The following is a 17,981-nucleotide window of genomic DNA, read 5'->3' as shown; positions in this document are numbered from 1 at the left end:
TCATTCATCAACCTTTTAAAATAACTCTTCCATCTATCACAATGTATCGGCTTGGCTCTGCCCCTGGCATTGCTGAAGTCCATGGGCGACGGTAAACACCATCAGGTGGGCCGTATGCTCGTCTGCCTACAAGGGCAATAGTATATATCTCTCTTATAATTTATTAAAACTCTTCGTGCACTATCTTTCACGCCCTTAATGTGGTTAAAATCTCTTCTATCCTTCTATTGTATTTAGGTGTTTTTATCCTTCAAGTCTTTCTAGTAACTCGTATAGCCTGCGCCTTAGTCCTGGCAATAGCTACAGCCTTTTCAGCTAATCTACTTGCTATTTTATATGCTGTCTTTAATTTCTCTTTCGTAACCAAATCTGGGGAATCTACATGTATGTTCTATAATTCTTTAAAGCCTTTTTTTTTTCTTTCTTTAAGTGCTTTTTGGACGTCATCACTCCATCACCAGTTCTCTTTATCCTTAATTTTTTTCCCGTTGACATCCCAAACACGCTTTTTGCCACATTTCTTGTGCATTCCATTTCATTGCCATTTCATTCCAACATTCATTCACCGTTCTTCCACTCAAATCTTTCATTTCTATCATTTTATCTACTAGCTACTTGTTTTCTAACTTTCTCACCACATTCTGTGTTTCTAATAATATGCCATTTTATTCACGGAACAGGTTTGGAATTGGTTGTTTGATTGCGTATGTAATTTTTAGATTCCAATACGATTAAACGGTGTTAAGGGACTAACGATTCACCCGGGATGATTTTGCAGCCAGAATTAAAAACGCAAAAAATAACTGAATAGATAAAAATACTTAACTGTATGCCGTATGTTCCCATTGCTGACAAAACGGATACAATTAATTTTTGAGTAAATATTAAAAAAGAATATGAGATTTTTGTAGAGAATGCGAGGAATGAAGTTGTGTGGATTGTATTATTTTGGTAATTTTGTGATTTTAGGTCTAGTAATGGTGGCTTATTAACCGTTTGGCATCTGTGAAAGTGCACAAGTATGGAAAAATTAACCAAAGCCGCTGGACGAAGCTTCGTAGGCTTTCCAAAAAGTTCACTGGAGTCTCAGTCAATAAATGCGATTTTACTGAGCTTTTATGGCATCTCATCTAGTTTCTTTTAATTGCATCTTCATTGATTACAGTCTCGAAATCAACTTCACTTCATTTCGCTCCATGATCTATCATATAACAGAATATTTAATAAATTAGGCTGTATGGTATGATACCTTCGCCTTTCATGTTGGAAAAAAACCGAATCACTACATACTGTCAGCTGTCACAGTGTCACATTAAAATCAATAGTTCTGAATTCTAAATATTTCTCTTCTCAATCTTTTCAATAAAAAAAACATTTCCTTGCTAGCTACACTGCATTTGATAAAAACTAATATGGAAGTAGAAGAAACTAATTCAGTTGATAATGCTTGGGCTATGAAGATACCCAAATTTACACCTGACGACAACCCGCATGGCCTTTTAGAAGAAAGTAAATTCGCCACATTATTTCCAAAGTATCGAGAGCAATACTTGAAAGAATGCTGGCCCTTGGTACAGAAAATACTTAGCGAACATCACATTGTTGCAGAATTAGATTTAATTGAAGGAAGCTTAACTGTAAAAACAACGAGAAAAACTTGGGATCCATACATTATTATTAAAGCGCGAGACTTCATGAAGCTGTTATCGAGAAGTGTTCCGTTTGAACAAGCCTCTCGTGTGCTAGATGACGAAATTGGATGCGACATTATTAAAATTAATTCATTTGTTCGCAAAAAAGAAACCTTTTTGAAGAGAAGGCAGAGGTTGATAGGACCTCAGGGTGTTACATTAAAATCCATTGAATTATTAACAGAATGCTATGTTTTGGTCCAAGGTAATACAGTATCTGCAGTAGGCCCCTATAAAGGTTTAGTGCAAGTAAGACGAATTGTTGAAGACACAATGAAAAATATACATCCTATGTACAATATAAAAAGTTTGATGATTAAAAGAGAATTAATGAAAGACCCAAGGCTAAAAAATGAAAGTTGGGATAGATTTCTGCCAACATTTAAGAGCAAGAATGTGCCAAGGAAGCAACCAAAGAAGAAAGCCAAGAAAAAACCTTATACTCCATTCCCACCTCCACAACCTGAAAGTAAAATTGATAAGGAGTTGGCCACAGGGGAATACTTCCTTAAGGAAGATCAAAAGAAGGCAAAGATTCACCATGAAAAACAAGAGAAACAGGCTCAAGCTAAGAGAGTACGAGATGAACAAAGACAAAAAGATTTTATTCCTCCTCAAGAAAAAATAGAAAAACCTACAACATCAAGTACAACCACAGTAGATGTTGATCAACTAAAAGCAAAAATGAAAAAGTTTACAAAACGTAAATCACTAAAATGAAAACTTCATGTGTTTAATTATAAATGTGTTAACATATTGAATCAATAAAATATGTTTTATCTCTTTATTTTTAACAATTTTAGTTCAGGCACTTTAGTGTTCTTCAATATGAACTTTTTTCCATTCATAAATTTCTGAATTGTTTCGGGTATTATTATTTTTCCTTTGGGATGCTGATGTGTCTCAATCAAGGCTATAAGCATTCTTGGAATGGCACATGCAGTACCATTAAGTGTATGGACATAGCAATATTCATCATTTAATGTTTTGTATGTAATATTCAATCTTCTTGATTGATAATCAGTACAGTTACTGCAGCTAGATATTTCACCATAAGCTTGACGTCCAGGCATCCATGCCTCCATGTCATATTTTCTGTAAAGAAATTCAGTATCTATATTTGTCACTGTTTAGTAATGATGACCAAATTTACTAAGAGGTAATAATGGTACCCTAGACGGTCTATATGTATTTGCAGTATTTTCACCTATTGCTCTATCTTAGATTGAAATCTTGCATCAGCTAGTACTGTCTATTTCTGTTCCAAGGCTGATTTGGAATTAATCTTAGATTGACATGGGGGTAGTTGATTTAAAAGACAAAAAAAAACACATCCTTATATTTTAGGGTGTTGACAACATTAATATGCTATCGATGCACCGGTAACTGCTATAAACCAAATAAGTTTGTAGTCAACTTGTTTGCTGTTCAATGGCAATAAAAAACAATAATTTCAGTGTGCTATTAATATTTATCTTTTTCCAATCTGTATGTTACACACACTGCAAAATTATAGCAATGGTTAAAGTATTTTAGGAGCTATTTATAACAGTACTATTTACGAACCTGTAAGCCGCTGCACCCAATTCATAAGGAGGCATATCTAAAACCCTTACAGATATTCCCAGTGGTGTAAATATATTTTTTTGTGTGTTCCGTATCACTTCAAGCATTTCTTCAGATTGTTCAGAAGTAGTAACTACAAACATTTCAACTTTATTGAATTGATGAACTCTGGAATAGTAAAATTTTGTAATTTAAAACAGAACAAATATATTGTGATAAAGCTTATATACTAGAGATTTTACCTATTCATAAAAAAAATACAAACAAATAACTCAAATTACATTACAATGCATTCAGCTAACCTTAAATTATAATATGATATTTCTACTATACAGAATAGGCCTAGAATGTTCATCATAAAATTATATTACCTGTAAATCCCCCTTTCTTCAGCCAAGTTAGAAGTTTCAGCTCTGTAACACCTGCTTACTGCAGCTAGTTTCAAAGGCAAATCATTAATATTGTGTACACTGTTTGCAAGTAATCCAGCCAGAGACATTTCTGCAGTACCAGAAAGACAAAGGTCAGTTCCATGGTGGTGTGGATCAAGTGAATAAATCTAAAACAACAAATATTGAGATTAAAAGACTATCAAGTCCATCGATTATATAGATTTTTCAAGTTGTAAATTGAAATCTCAATATACAAATATCATAAATAATCAATTGAGATTGTGACACCAATTTAACTGATTTGCTATGATATGTTATAAACCAGATTTTGAAGAAAAATACAGGAATCTCTTCATACAATTAGGTATAATCAAAAGAAAACTTGATATTTTATAGAAATGCTTTTGGTTTTTATCTATAGTAGTATTATTTCACTATGTAAATTTTATCAAATATGCAAAAGAGGAGAACCTATTCTAACCCTTCTTCAAATCAATTTTGTCTTCAAATGTTATTGTACCTGTGTTCTGTCGCTTTTTACAGACATGCCACAGCTCTCCAAAACATTACTAGCAAGGATGTCAGGTACTGATATCAGTTGAAAACCGTCATCAAGTAATTTTTTTACTGTGTATTTTATTAATGCTTCCTCTAATTCTGCTAGTTCTCCAAAAAAGTAATAACTTTTATGACCACAGGTGTGTCCCAGCTTCTCAATTCTCATTAAATTTAATAGTCTTGTTATTTCACTGAATTCGAAAGGCTTGTATTCTCCAAAATCTTTCTTTTTATTTATTTCATGGACAATGTGAGGTTCAAACTTTCCTTTTACAAAAGGATGGGTTTTATTTGGTAAGATACTTAGCGCTTCATATAAATCCTGCTTTATTCTTTCGTATTCATGATTATCCTCAGAAGTTTTTGTGATAATCTTATACAATTGCATTACTCTATCGATATCTCCTACTCCTTTTCGTATTTTGATATTTTGTTTTATTTCTTCATGATTTTTGGGATTACAATAATATTGTAAGTTATAATTGGGATAAATTTGTGAGAAAAATCTTTTAAAGCCTTTGGTGCTGTAGACAATACGGTAATTTTGAGTCAGTGAAGAGATGTATAGCATTTTAACTGAAGTAAAATATTACCAATATATGGGACTTGATCAATGATAATTTGAAACTACCAAGAGGCAGAGGAAGAAACAGCACACTTAGTTTAACGTAGTATGTCTCATTTTTGGTGGCAAATTTTAAAATAAAGTACTTAATACTTATTTAAAACCTGAGATCTTCATTTATTGAAGATGAAACATCAAATCAGTTCAAAACAAACAATCTACAAAAATATCAAGATAGGTAAGGTCATAGATTATACACATATTTGAGAGGTAAGGTAGGTACCTTATTTTTTTTAAAGGATTTTATGACCTAGTAACTAAGACCTTTAAGTCATGTCTTATTTTAATTTATATTCTTATTTTTATGAAAAATGATAAAATGGAGTGAAATGAAATGAAGATGATTAATTTGAGACATTAATCAACTGGGATGAAATTAAATGAAGTTAGTTATTTCTGTGGGCTACTGGATTTTTTTTTTAAAAATAAGACGGTTGTTAATAATTTAGAAATGCACCGTACTCAAATAATATTCAAAATATAATTTTCCCAATCTATCTCCACCAAATACGTATTGCAAGACAAAAATTGTATTTACTTTAAAATTCTATTTAATACTATCATGTTTTTAGACTACAAGTAACAAGGACCTACGTAGGTTTTCATTGACCTTTAAATATATGTACTTAATACAAATTATTATAATATAATTGTGTATTTAGCTTTAAGTTTAAATAGATAGATCCGCGCTATTGATAGAGAGAGAGAGAGAGGGAAAAAATCCCAATGCATACAAATCGTTTCTTAGATAGAGCAGTGATGGTACTCACTCTTTTTTTAAGGACTCGCCAACATGAGGTGTCGCGGATTAAAAAAAAAAAATGTTATCTAAGTTTATTGTGCTGTATGGTGTGATACTTTTACCTTTCCAATTGGAAAAAAAGAAATGCTCCTAATTTATAGAAAAGTGTGAGACTTTTGTGAAGTTGTGTGAATTGTTTTATTTCATTTAATTGGTGTTTCTTCAGATTTAAATGTGTATTAGCAGTGGCTTATTAACTGTTTAGTATCTGTGAAAGTGCACAAATGTGTTTGCAAATTTGTTTCAAGCTGCTGGACGTAGCTTCTCGGGATCCTACAAAAAATCCGCAGAAAAAGTCTCAGTAAATAACCACCAATTAAGATTTGTTTCAAGCTGCTGGACGTAGCTTCTCGGGATCCTACAAAAAATCCGCTGAAAAAGTCTCAGTAAATAACCACCAATCTTACTAAGATTCTATTTCATCCCATATTATCTCATCTCATTTCAGTTCATTTAATTTCATGACAATTGATTAATGTTCCAAATTAATGAACTTCATTCAATTTCCCCTTTTTTATTATAAAAAATCAAGTTGTACGTTATGACACTTTTGCCTTTCCAGTTGGCAAATTAAAACTACTACTCGAAAAGTGTCATCTGTCAGATTTGGCGCCGTTTCGGTAAATCTTTGTTGACATTTTTATAATTAAGACAAGAATATGTATTCTGTTTTATAAAAATTAAATACCTATTTAAGCATTTTCAATGAATAATTAACAGAAAATAAAAATTGAAAAAAAATCAAAATGCCCACTTCAACTATTACTTGCAACAATTTAACACAAGTGTATGTATTTGTATCATATAAAACATTAAATTTGTGTGTGTCAAATCAAATTTTCACTGACTAAATAAATCGTAATTTAGTCAGTAGTGTTCTCGTCGCCGCTTTATAACTGAGGTTGATTCTAAATCGGAAAATGGAATGGACAACTATTTGGGCATACCAATCTTCAAGTGTGGGTTGAAGAGTTCCTAGGGGCAGCGGCTTGGCTGTCTCTAGTATTGATGAGGTCAGATTGGTGCATGTATGCTCTTCTCTCTTGATAATTATAAATTATCTACAAAATTTATTGAATGTACTAAGTAAAACTACATTCAGTGATCTTGTGACTTTCTGCTTGCTTCTTAGGTGCATGGATAAGATACTTGATGGGGATGAAATAATCAAAGAAAACTCTAAGAGAAAAAGGAGCTGTGAAGAAATTGTTTCTGCCAATAATGTAAGTAATTTGTTTTGACGAAAAAAATCAAAATAGTTATTGGACAGAGGAATGGGGCTACCTACCTTCAAGCTCACAATATATCCTACTACTGCAAAGGGGTCATACCATCTGGCATGAAAGGTGTGGTTGTAGCCATTATACAATACAATTGACCACACATCTCAAGGGGGGTCATCCATATAATCATTCATTTTCATATCTATACTAATATTATAAAGAGGAAAGATTTGTTTGTTTGTTTGTTTCGAATAGGCTCCGAAACTACTGGACCGATTTGAAAAATTCTTTTTCCATTAGAAGCCGACGTTGTCCCTGATGAACATAGGCAACTTTTTTTTATTTTTTTTTTTTTTTATTTTTTTGGTTTCATGTGTGTTTTAATGTTTCCGAAGCGAAGCGAGGGCGGGTCGCTAGTGATTTTACAAAATGCCATCTAAACTCAATTAGTTAGAGATGAAATTTGAATACCTACAGATCGGAATTTAATGGTTCACGTTTCTAATTATGATTCCATAATAATGTATTGTGGATATATATACGATAATTGATATGGCAACATTACTTAAAATAATTTATATAGGTTGTCTCCACAATTAAAAGATCAAAAAGCTACGCAAAAATATGTACCTAAATAAGCGATTTTTTGCTAACCTGCTAGTTATGATATACATAGGCTCTGGTAACTATTTTATTATTGTATGGTCTTTGAGTGTCTTGTGAATGTGTCAAGGCAATGAAAAAAAAAATATTGCGTCTCCTTTATGTATACAAAAGAACTTTTTCTGAGTCACAAACCCTAATTGCATCATTAGATAGAAAAAAAATAGGAAAAAAATTAGTTGCATGACAAAGCTAATTTGGCTTTTTAAAATGCAAAAAGAGAATTGCTAAATCACTTGTCGATGCAGTAATTCATGTTTAGAACATAAAAAGTATAATTGTTAATTAGAAGAAACAAAATTCTTGCATTTAAAAAAATACCTATGACAATTTCATAGTTTACTGAGCTAGTAATCACTGGTACTTTATGTTCAATGATACCTTACTTATACCACTGTTTTTTTTTAATGTTTAGGTGGGTGGACGATCTTGCAGCCCACCTGGTGTTAAGTGATTACTGGAGCCCTTAGACGTCTACAACGTAAATGCGCCTCCCACTTTGAGATATAACTTCTAAGGTCTCAAGTATGTTACAACAGCTGTCCCACCCTTCAAATGAAGCGCATTACTGCTTCATGTCAGAAATAGGCAGGGTAGCGGTACCTACCCATGTGGACTCACAAGAGGTCCTACCACAAGTAATTATGCAAATTATAATTTTGTGGGTTTGATTTTTATTTTATTTTATTGCTCAACAAGAATGCATCGGACATCTTATCTTTTAGGTCAAAATGACTTCAGACTTAATAAATCTAACAATAATGAAACTTAATGTATGTTTGTATATTACAGAAACGATCAAAAACAGAAAACAATGATGGACATCGAATTTCACAAGATTCTACAAGCAATGACTCTATTGAAAATCTTAACATTCCAGCCAAAAATAATACTCTTATTGTTTCTGAAAACATCAATAATATATATAAAAATGATGACAAGGTTGAAAATAAACCAGTATATAAAAATGGTGACCCTATCGTTGCTGAAATAGATAACAAGGATAAGCCTGGATCAGTTAACAACAATCATAACATGATTGATGATTCAGAGATCATATCTAATATTAAGAATAGCAATAATATTATCCCTGATACAGAGAAATGTAACATATGTGGCCAATTTTTAAATAACTCTGACTTAATTTATTACCAAGGTCACCCACAAGATGCTGTTGAAGAATATATTGCATTGACTAATGACAAACTTGTTTTGAGCTCTGGTATGTAACAGCACTTTTTTTTACTCCGCTATTTGAGTGTTCATCCTGATGTTAAGTGGCTACCAGTCAGTAACCTTTAGTTACTGTCGGGTGGGCCATGAGCTTTTTAACCAGTCTAAGCAATAAAAAAGCCCTTGAATTTAAATTCTGAATATTGCACAATGTCACAAAAGTAATAAGACTGGTCTCAAAGTTAAACTCTAAAGCTTGAATTGTCTATTTGATCCTTTATATGATTCACCAAATATGCTAATAATAATTGTGCTTACTTTGACATATTTTGTAATTTATTATTATTACCATTTAACTGGCTTAAAAGTTACCCATTATTATTACTTTGGCCCAATTAACCTTTAGTGATATCTACATTTTTGTACCACTGCCTACCAGCAACTCCGATACAGCACAGTCAGACGTTTGTGAAGAAGAAGTATTATTTTAAGTGAGAAGAATTACACATGTTTTTTATTTTACATGTACGCACTTCATGTAAATGAAAGATACATTTTAAATTTTGTAATTCACAATGATATGATGTCTTTGGAAACAATCTCCCTTGTGCATTCTGACTTTTCTTTGTTTATGATAAATAATTTAAAATATTGCATTGGGTGCAAAGAATTTGTAGGAACTTTTCCAGCAAATCTTCATTATCACTTTCAATATTTCCCATTCATTGTTTCTTTGGTGGTATAATTTTAGAATTACTTGTATTGTTTTGTATTTATTGTCTTCCACAATATCTTTCATTACTTTAAAATCACAAAAATCATGCTAAAAGCATTGGGCTCCACTGCAGAGTTACAGAACAAATGACAGTTATCTCTGTAGAGGAGCTACTAGAGAGAAAAATGTAGATATGCAGTTCCTGTCTAAAATTTTTTTTTATTTTTATTGCTTAGATGCGTGGTCGAGCTCACAGCCCACCTGGTGTTAAGTGGTTACTGGAGCTCATAGACATCCACAACGTAAATGCGCCACCCACCCTGAGATATAGGTTCTAAGGTCTCAAGTATAGTTACGACGGCTGCCCACCCTTCAAACCGAAACGCATTACTGCTTCACGGCAGAAATGGGCAGGGGGTGGTACCCACCCGCGCGGACTCACAGGAGGTCCTAACACCAGTAATTACGCAAATTATAGTTTTACGGGTTTCATTTTCATTACACGATGTTATTCCTTCACCGTGGAAGTCAATCGTGAACATTTGTTATATTATATTGTAATTTAATTATATTGTAATGTACTTATTCAAGGGGAAGATGGAGACATAATGGAACGACCCCAAACAAATATAACTGACTTTACAATATTTGATGAGCAAGGACATTTGTGTCCAATTGATGGTGGTTTGGTAGAAAATGATGTTCGAATTTATATGTCTGGATATTTAAAGTCAATTTGCTCTGATTCATCAGAGATTGACGAAGAATCCATTCCAGTTAAAGATGTAGGTCCTATAATAGAATGGTATGTATCTCACTTATCAGGACCACATAAAAAAAATATTTATGTTTGTTTGTTATTTTTTGTGAATTATTAATCTTCTAATTTACATACCATCAGGTTCATACATGGTTTCGATGGTGGAGATAGGAACTGTATAACTTTATCAACGGAATTTGGGGAATATAACTTGCTCAAACCTAGTGAAGCTTATACGCCCCTAATGAATAATTTATATGAAAAAATATGGCTTAGCAAAGTAGTCGTCGAATTCCTAGAAGAATATCACTACTTACAACCGAGCTATGAAGATTTACTTGAAGTTGTAAGAGATTTTTCCATTCCTGAACTAAATAATAAAAAGATGACAGAAGAAATGCTACATAAACATGCCCAGTTTGTTTGTGATCAAGTAGTTAGCTTAGAAATAGAGGAAGACGATGAACCATTAATAACATTACCTTGTATAAGAGAACTTATCAAATTAATGGGCATAAAATTCGGTAAACGAAAAATACGTACCCAGATACAATACAAAAAAACAGATAAAAAAGCATGGACAAAAGCTACAACAACTCCACTTGTAAGAAAAACATTTGAAAGTTTTTTCTCAAATCAATTAGACAAAACCAATCACGAACTGGTCTTACGAAGAAAACGATGCGGGGTTTGTGAAGCCTGTCAATTGCCTGATTGCGGCGAATGTAATGCATGTCGTGCCATGGCTAAATTCGGTGGTCATGGAAGAACTAAGAAAGCATGCGTCCGTAGATTATGTCCTAATATGGCAGTAGAACAGGCAGAAGATTCTGATCCCGATGATGAAGATGAGTATCAGCAAATATCTGAGAAAAAACAAGACAAAATAGATGATGCAGTACCAGTCAAGCTCACTGGGTCAAATAGTAAAAATTTAAAATGGATTGGTGAGCCTGTTAAAGCTGATGCCACAAAAATATATTACGAAAAAGTTGAAATTGATGGTGCTGAGCTGTGTAATGGTGACTTTGTCATGATTGAAACTTCCCAAACAAACATTCCTACACTGGTCGCTAAAGTTGTATACATGTGGAAAGAAATCCTTAACCCGAAATCGGGCTATTTTCACGGAGAAGTCTTCATACGAGCCTCAGACACAGTTTTAGGAGAAGTGAGTGACCCAAGAGAAGTATTTTTGGGTGACAGATGTTGCCATGGTGCTCCGCTTTCTTCCATATTAAGAAAAGCGAATATAGAAAGGAAAGAGACGTCAGCAGATTGGTTTAAACTTGGCGGGAAAGAAGTAGACGACGAACATTTCGAGGATGATGGAAGAACTTATTTTTATAGCAAGTATTACGACAGGTTCACGTCGCGTTTTGAAGATTTACCTCCAGATCCAGCGTGTCCAAATGCTTTAAGAAAGCACAGATTCTGCCCATCTTGTGAACGTAAAACAAAACGAGATGCAAGAAACATTCCTAAAGTTTTTGAAAAATTGATTGTGAAATCAGAAATTGTTTCAGAACAAAACAGGTCGGAATGGTCATATGTAAAATGGCAAGACTTTGACTATAAGAAGGGTTGTGGTGTTTTCCTAAAACCGGGAACCTTTAAACTAAAAAATAGTATGACAAAAGCGAACACTGTTGCCAAACCGCGGTTTGAAAAAGTCGATGAAACTATTTATCCTGAATATTATAGGAAGAACGATTCTAATACGCGTGGGTCTAATATTGATACCGGGGAACCTTTTTGTGTGGGTTACATAGCTGCCGTCACTGCTGCGAGTGAGGGACCTCTAGTTGTACCGCAAGACATTTACCTGAAAGTGAATGTGCTGCTTAGACCCGAAAACACGAGCAGTAAATTTCCGCAGCACGAGGACACTAATGTTTTATATTGGACAAATGAAATAAGGGAGATTCCATTTTCGACCGTCGTTGGGCATTGTCATTTAATTTATGAACAAAATGTTCCCCAAAATATTTCACTTCAAGAATGGTTAGGAAGTGATCCGTGCAGATTCTACTTCAGAATGGCGTATTGTAAGTCCACGGGAGAGTTCACGGATGTCCCGCAGAATGCCATCAGTGTTGGAAGAACAGATCGTACTAAAGATAAAGGGAAGGGGAAGGGAAAATCTACGAAAACTACTGAAACGGTTCCCGCTAAAGTTGTAGAGGAGAAAATTAGACCGTTGCGAACTTTAGACGTGTTTGCCGGTTGTGGGGGCCTATCAGAAGGCTTGCATCAAGCTGGAGTTGCAGAATGCAAGTGGGCTATTGAAAACGTGGAAGCTCCCTCTCATGCTTATTCATTAAATAATAAAAGTTGTATTGTATTTAATGAAGACTGTAATGCACTTTTGAAAACTGTAATGTCTGGTGCTAAGCACAGCGCGAATGGACTGCGGCTCCCCATGCAAGGAGAAGTGGAGCTTTTATGTGGCGGGCCACCATGTCAAGGCTTCTCCGGAATGAATCGTTTTAATTCAAGAGAGTATTCGAACTTCAAAAACTCATTAGTTGCATCGTATTTATCGTTTTGTGATTATTACAGACCTAAATATTTTATACTGGAAAACGTTCGTAACTTTGTGGCCTTTAAAAAAGGTATGGTTTTGAAGCTCACTCTGCGGGCCTTGTTGGACATGGGATACCAGTGTACCTTTGGTATCTTACAAGCGGGTAACTACGGAGTTCCCCAAACTAGACGAAGGTTGATCATATTAGCGGCAGCACCGGGTTACAAACTTCCGTTCTACCCAGAACCCACACACGTCTTCAGTAGACGTGCTTGTACATTAACAACGACGATTGACGGCAAAAGGTTCTCGACTAATATTCACTGGGACGAGTCGGCTCCAAAAAGAACGTGCACTATTCAAGACGCCATGAGTGATTTACCTCAAATATGTAATGGTGCTAATAAAATAGAAATCGAATATGGCTCCATGCCAGAAAGTCATTTCCAAAGATTAGTGCGAAGCAACGATGAGAATTCTAAACTACGAGATCACATCTGTAAAAACATGGCGCCATTGATTCAAGCTAGGATCAGCAGGATACCTACAACACCGGGCTCCGACTGGAGAGATCTACCCAACATATCGGTTACTCTCTCTGATGGCACTAAGTGCAAGGTAATTTTTTTTTATTGCATGTATGGGTGTATGAGCTCACAGACCACCTGCTATTAAGTGGTTACCGGAGCCCATAGACATCTACAAGGTAAATGCCGCCACCAACTTGAGATATGAGTTCTAAGGTCTCAGTCTAGTTATAACAGCTGCCCCACCCTTCAAACCGAAACGCATTACTGCTTTGCGGCAGAAATAGGCGGAGTGGTGGTATCTGCCCACACACAAGAGGTCCTACTACCAGTAAAAATAGGTAATCAATGGACTAATTTATTTCTTGAATGCATTCAGAGTAAGCAGCAGTCATTGTAATACAAGTTCATTTTATTGTGGAGTCATGTTTCCACTTGTCTTGAGATAGCCCTTTAAAAAGAGGCACACAAATGCCCTTGGAATAATTGTTTTTTTTAAACGTAATTAAAATTAATTGGTTTATTAACTGTTTAGTATCTGTGAAACTGCACAAATATGAGAAAATAAAATAAAGGCGCTGAACGTAACTTCACGGGATCCTCCAAAAAGTACCCTGAAAAAGTCTCAGTAAATGACCATTTTACTGAGATTATATTTCATCCCATATCATCTCATCTCATTTCATTTCATAATATCATTGTTCATATATAAAAGTTTTCATTAAAATTTAAATTAAACTTGACCTAAATGTCTTAGTTACCAGGTCATAAAATCACTTTAAAAAAAAAAAGGATAAACATTAAAATAAAATAATCGGCACATTTATTTCCGTTACATTTTACATCAGTATTTCAATATATAAGATTTTACACTACTTAAATATGGTATTTCGATCAGGTTCTACAGTATCGCTACGACGACAAGCGCAATGGGCGGTCGAGCAGCGGCGCAGTGCGCGGCGTGTGCGCATGCGCGAGCGGCCGCGCCTGCTCGCCGCTGGACAAGCAGGAGAACACGCTCATCCCGTGGTGTCTGCCGCACACCGGCAACAGGCACAACCACTGGGCCGGGCTCTACGGTAACCGCCGCGCTACCTGTGCCTTATAGGCCACTTTACCGCATTACAGTTACGAATGGCCTAGCCGAGCCACTGCTAGGGTTGCCACCATGCTTTTTACAAATAAACTACATTGGTTATTATAGGTTAAAAAAAGTACATAGTATTAAAATAAAGTAAAATTTATTTTTTATTACTATTTATTATGTTTAAATACACATTTTTATTCCAATTAAATTGAAATAAACAAGAAAGTGTGACAATTAATGACAGTGACATTGTTGACATTTGAGGTTAATTTACGTTCACAAATACTTGTTAGAAAAACGAGTGGTTAAGTGATCTGGCGTTGGCGAGTAGCGACAGCGATTGAGCAATCGATGTATTGCGCTTAACGAAAAATTACATATTATTATGACTAAGCTTTTCAAAATCCCAAAGAAACCAAATGATGCCAAATAAAGTATTTTCGTGTTCACATAAAGTATAGAGTACAATTACCTGAAACAACGCACAATACTTTTTATAAAGTTACAATACTTATTATAAAGTAGGAGTGACAACCCTAGCCAGTGTCAACTGCAAAGAAAATCTGTCGTATGATATTAAATTTTAATTTAAGGTTTAGTGAAAGAACCGCTAAAAAATATTAGTGATTTTTTTTATTATGCAACACATCGTTTTGTTAATTAAGTGTTACACTGCAATATCTGCTGTCTTCCTTGCCCAAAACAGGTCATTACGGATCCGCCCGATCCACTAACGGTGCTTTTAGGTATCCCAAGCACCGGCCATCGTCCTCGCCAAATCCGTCGCTTGCGACGAAGGGCTCGACGAGTAAATTAACCCACAGACACAGCCCACTGAGTTTCTCGCCGGATCTTCTCAGTGGGTCGCGTTTCCGATCCGGTGGTAGATTCTGCGAAGCACGGCTCTTGCTAAGGTTCGTGTTAGCAACGTCGTCAAGTTTGAGCCCCGTGAGCTCACCTATTAACTAGCCCGGTGACGCTGATATGGTAAAATTAATAATCAAATAATGCATTAAATAAGGTCGGCTATCGTGGGGCGGGTACTTCAGCACGACAGTGACGGATCCCGAGCCGATGGGCAAGCAAGGCCGGGTGCTCCACCCCGACCAGCACCGAGTCGTCTCCGTGCGAGAGTGTGCGCGCTCGCAGGGCTTTCCTGATACGTATCTCTTCGCAGGCTCCGTACAAGATAAACATCGACAGGTTAGAGATATTTGAGTATTTCATAGAAATCATTTGGTTTTTTTATTGCTTAATTGAGTGGACGAGCTCACTGCCCACCTGGTGTTAAGTGGTTACTGGAGCCCATAGACATCTATAACGTAAATGCGCCACCTACCTTGAGATATAAGTTCTAAGGTCTCAAGTATAGTTACAATGACTGCCCCACCCTTCAAGCCGAAACGCATTGCTGCTTCACGACAGAAATAGGCAGGGTGGTGACACCTACCCGCGCGAACTCACAAGACGTCCTACCATCAGTAATGACGCAAATTATAATTTTTCGGGTTTGATTTTTATTACACAATGTTATTCCTTCACCGTGGAAGTCAATCGTGAACATTTGTTGAGTACGTATTTCATTAGAAAAATTGAACGCGATTTCAACGCGAATACACCAGACGTCTTATCCTTTAGGCCACGACTGCCCACGACGACATCAATATGAATTATTATTTATTTATTTATTTCTCACAAATACTTAACACGTAAAATTGATAGTAAAAATGAAATCAATAAAAACACTGTAAGTGGGTCATGAGTTTGTTCACCCAATTACGATAGCAAATTACAGGAATTTTAGGATGAGCAGTCTTCTTTTATTGCCATCATCATCAATGCCAGACAAGATTACAACTGAGTTGCTGGTAAGTTGTTACCGTCACTCATAGACATTAACAATGGCAGGGGGGCATCAAGCGTGCAGCCTAAATCTCAGTCAATACTAACATTGTGCATTGTAATACCGATTGTTTTCAAAATCAATATTTCATTTCCACGGCGATAGGCCTTGTGTTCTATGTTAAACCGTTGCCATTAAAAATAAACAAAAAAAGAGAAATCGTCGTCAATATGTATTTTTTTTCTTTCTTAGATGTTTAGACGAGTGCATAGCCCACCTGCTGTTAAGTGGTTACCGGGGCTCATAGACATCTACACGGTATATGAGCCCATAGACATTTATAACGTAAATGCACCACCCACCTTGAGATACGAGTCTAAATCTCAATAAAAGTTCAGTACAACGGCTGTCGCACCCTTCAAACTGAAACGCATTGCTGCACAGCACAAATAGGCAAGGTTTAATTATAAAAAGCACCGCTACCCGCTATAATTATAATTTGCGTAATTACTGGGCGTCTTATGAGCCTTGTAAGAGTTTATGACCACCGTTATATATGTTTCTTACACAAAGCAGCCGCTATGCCCATATACAACAGTAAAAAATCTACCAATTAACTTCAAACCAAGATAACCGGTGTTACGGAGATCAAGTAATTTTTGTTTACTCATTACTTTATACATAGTATAAAACAAAGTCGCTTTCTCTGTCCCTATATATGCTTAAATCTTTAATACTACGCAACGGATTTTGATGCGGTTTTTTTTAATAGATAGAGTGATTGAAGAGGAAGGTTTATATGTATAATAACATCCATTAAATAGTGGAGAAATCACTAATAAATTACAGTTTCCGAAGCGAAGCGAGGCCGGGTCGCTAGTGTTAAATAATACTGCAATAACGCACCCACCCTTAATAATGATATGTTTAAGATAGATATATTCTTGAGCCCCTGATTCTTAGCTTATGTCTATTCTTTTTTTTTGTCTATTCCTTTATAGATCGGAAATGCAGTTCCACCACCTCTTGGCGCCGCTCTGGGTAGAGAAATAAAGAAAGCGCTTACTCTCAGCCTGACCACATCATGACATAACGTTTGTTTTGTTATGTTTAACATTCATTATTACACATCAAATACAAGGAAATTTGACAAAAATATTTGTAGATGCAAATCGTTATGATGCATTTAGCTTTAATTTTCAAATGTAACGTTAACATTAAAACCTGTGAACCTCTGACAATAACTAATAAAATTGTGTACTAAGAACATTTATTTTAAATTACCTTCTAATTAAAATATATTTAAGCGTATTTTGTTGTCTAGTATTTTTTTTTAATGGTAAAGAAGCAATAACTACTAATAGTCCAAGTCCAGACAATGTTGTAATGGACAAAAAATGTGGAACAGATGATTGTATGAATGTGTGCAGAACCCATGCATAGCTAGCTGCCTTTAAGCTGGCTGCTCTTTGAAAAAGCGACTTCTAATAATTGGCTCCGAGTTACCATAGACCTATACAAGTTACGCTCAGTGAAGTATATTATCTATGGCTCAAAGTTTAAAATAAATTTATTTTAAACTTTGATTTAAATGTATTGACATTGGGTAATAATTGAAATAGGCACTTTTTTGAAGTGAAAACTTCTTTAGAATCGTGATTTCAAACCGGATGCAACGGAAAAAACGACAGGTAAGAGACACAAATACAAAAATGTGTAGGATGAAGCCAGCAAAGAATGAGACAGAAATATACATACTATTTAATACAGCGCCATCTGTGAGATTTTTTAATACTAACGTCTGTATGAAAGCTCTTGTTAATTTAGGA

At 35.2% G+C, this 17,981-nt stretch overlaps 3 protein-coding genes across 6 annotated transcripts; 2 read left to right on the top strand and 1 right to left on the bottom strand.

Moving 5' to 3' along the window:
• Nucleotides 1–1,412: 1,412 nt before the first annotated feature.
• On the top strand, nt 1,413–2,562 carry dbe (KRR1 small subunit processome component homolog dbe). The gene has a single exon (XM_028172272.2). The coding sequence runs from the start codon at nt 1,413–1,415 to the stop codon at nt 2,409–2,411; it is 999 nt and encodes a 332-aa protein (XP_028028073.2). The 3' UTR covers nt 2,412–2,562.
• Nucleotides 2,424–5,042, bottom strand: SerRS-m (Seryl-tRNA synthetase, mitochondrial). 2 transcript variants are annotated; one of them, XM_089729108.1, is made up of 5 exons: nt 4,801–5,015; nt 4,170–4,731; nt 3,629–3,816; nt 3,258–3,425; nt 2,424–2,786 (listed from the first exon to the last, which is right to left on the bottom strand). In XM_089729108.1, the coding sequence occupies exons 2-5, from the start codon at nt 4,593–4,595 to the stop codon at nt 2,468–2,470; spliced, it is 1,101 nt and encodes a 366-aa protein (XP_089585234.1). In that variant the 5' UTR covers nt 4,596–4,731; nt 4,801–5,015; the 3' UTR covers nt 2,424–2,467. The 2 variants fall into 2 exon arrangements, with proteins under 2 accessions (XP_089585234.1, XP_028028065.2); XM_028172264.2 differs by having other exon boundaries at nt 4,170–5,042.
• A 1,173-nt stretch (nt 5,043–6,215) lies between these two features.
• On the top strand, nt 6,216–17,419 carry Dnmt1 (DNA cytosine-5 methyltransferase). Of its 3 annotated transcripts, none has more exons than XM_028172261.2 (8): nt 6,216–6,421; nt 6,767–6,857; nt 8,313–8,742; nt 10,000–10,213; nt 10,310–13,313; nt 14,121–14,301; nt 15,331–15,512; nt 17,154–17,419. In XM_028172261.2, the coding sequence occupies exons 1-8, from the start codon at nt 6,381–6,383 to the stop codon at nt 17,238–17,240; spliced, it is 4,230 nt and encodes a 1,409-aa protein (XP_028028062.2). In that variant the 5' UTR covers nt 6,216–6,380; the 3' UTR covers nt 17,241–17,419. The 3 variants fall into 3 exon arrangements, with proteins under 3 accessions (XP_028028062.2, XP_089585232.1, XP_089585231.1); XM_089729106.1 differs by having other exon boundaries at nt 6,216–6,647; XM_089729105.1 differs by having other exon boundaries at nt 6,236–6,662.
• Nucleotides 17,420–17,981: the final 562 nt, after the last annotated feature.

The sequence above is a fragment of the Bombyx mandarina genome, chromosome 08 (assembly GCF_030267445.1).
Source record: "Bombyx mandarina strain Sakado chromosome 08, ASM3026744v2".
Taxonomy (NCBI): Eukaryota; Metazoa; Arthropoda; class Insecta; order Lepidoptera; family Bombycidae; genus Bombyx; species Bombyx mandarina.
This window is presented reverse-complemented; position numbering and strand designations above follow the sequence as displayed.

What these genes read in the sequence shown, in the direction of transcription:
- dbe (XM_028172272.2), top strand. Translation starts at nt 1,413, where the DNA reads ATGGAAGTAGAAGAAACTAATTCAGTTGATAATGCTTGGGCTATGAAG.
- SerRS-m (XM_028172264.2), bottom strand. Translation starts at nt 4,778, where the DNA reads ATGCTATACATCTCTTCACTGACTCAAAATTACCGTATTGTCTACAGC. An exon ending in TAAAAAGCGACAGAACACAG is followed by an intron (nt 3,817 to 4,169) that starts GTACAATAACAT and finishes TTGTTGTTTTAG; the next exon opens with ATTTATTCACTTGATCCACA. An exon ending in TTGGGTGCAGCGGCTTACAG is followed by an intron (nt 2,787 to 3,257) that starts GTTCGTAAATAG and finishes ATTTCTTTACAG; the next exon opens with AAAATATGACATGGAGGCAT.
- Dnmt1 (XM_028172261.2), top strand. Translation starts at nt 6,381, where the DNA reads ATGCCCACTTCAACTATTACTTGCAACAATTTAACACAAGT. An exon ending in AAATTGTTTCTGCCAATAAT is followed by an intron (nt 6,858 to 8,312) that starts GTAAGTAATTTG and finishes TGTATATTACAG; the next exon opens with AAACGATCAAAAACAGAAAA. An exon ending in CCACTGGGCCGGGCTCTACG is followed by an intron (nt 14,302 to 15,330) that starts GTAACCGCCGCG and finishes GCATTAAATAAG; the next exon opens with GTCGGCTATCGTGGGGCGGG.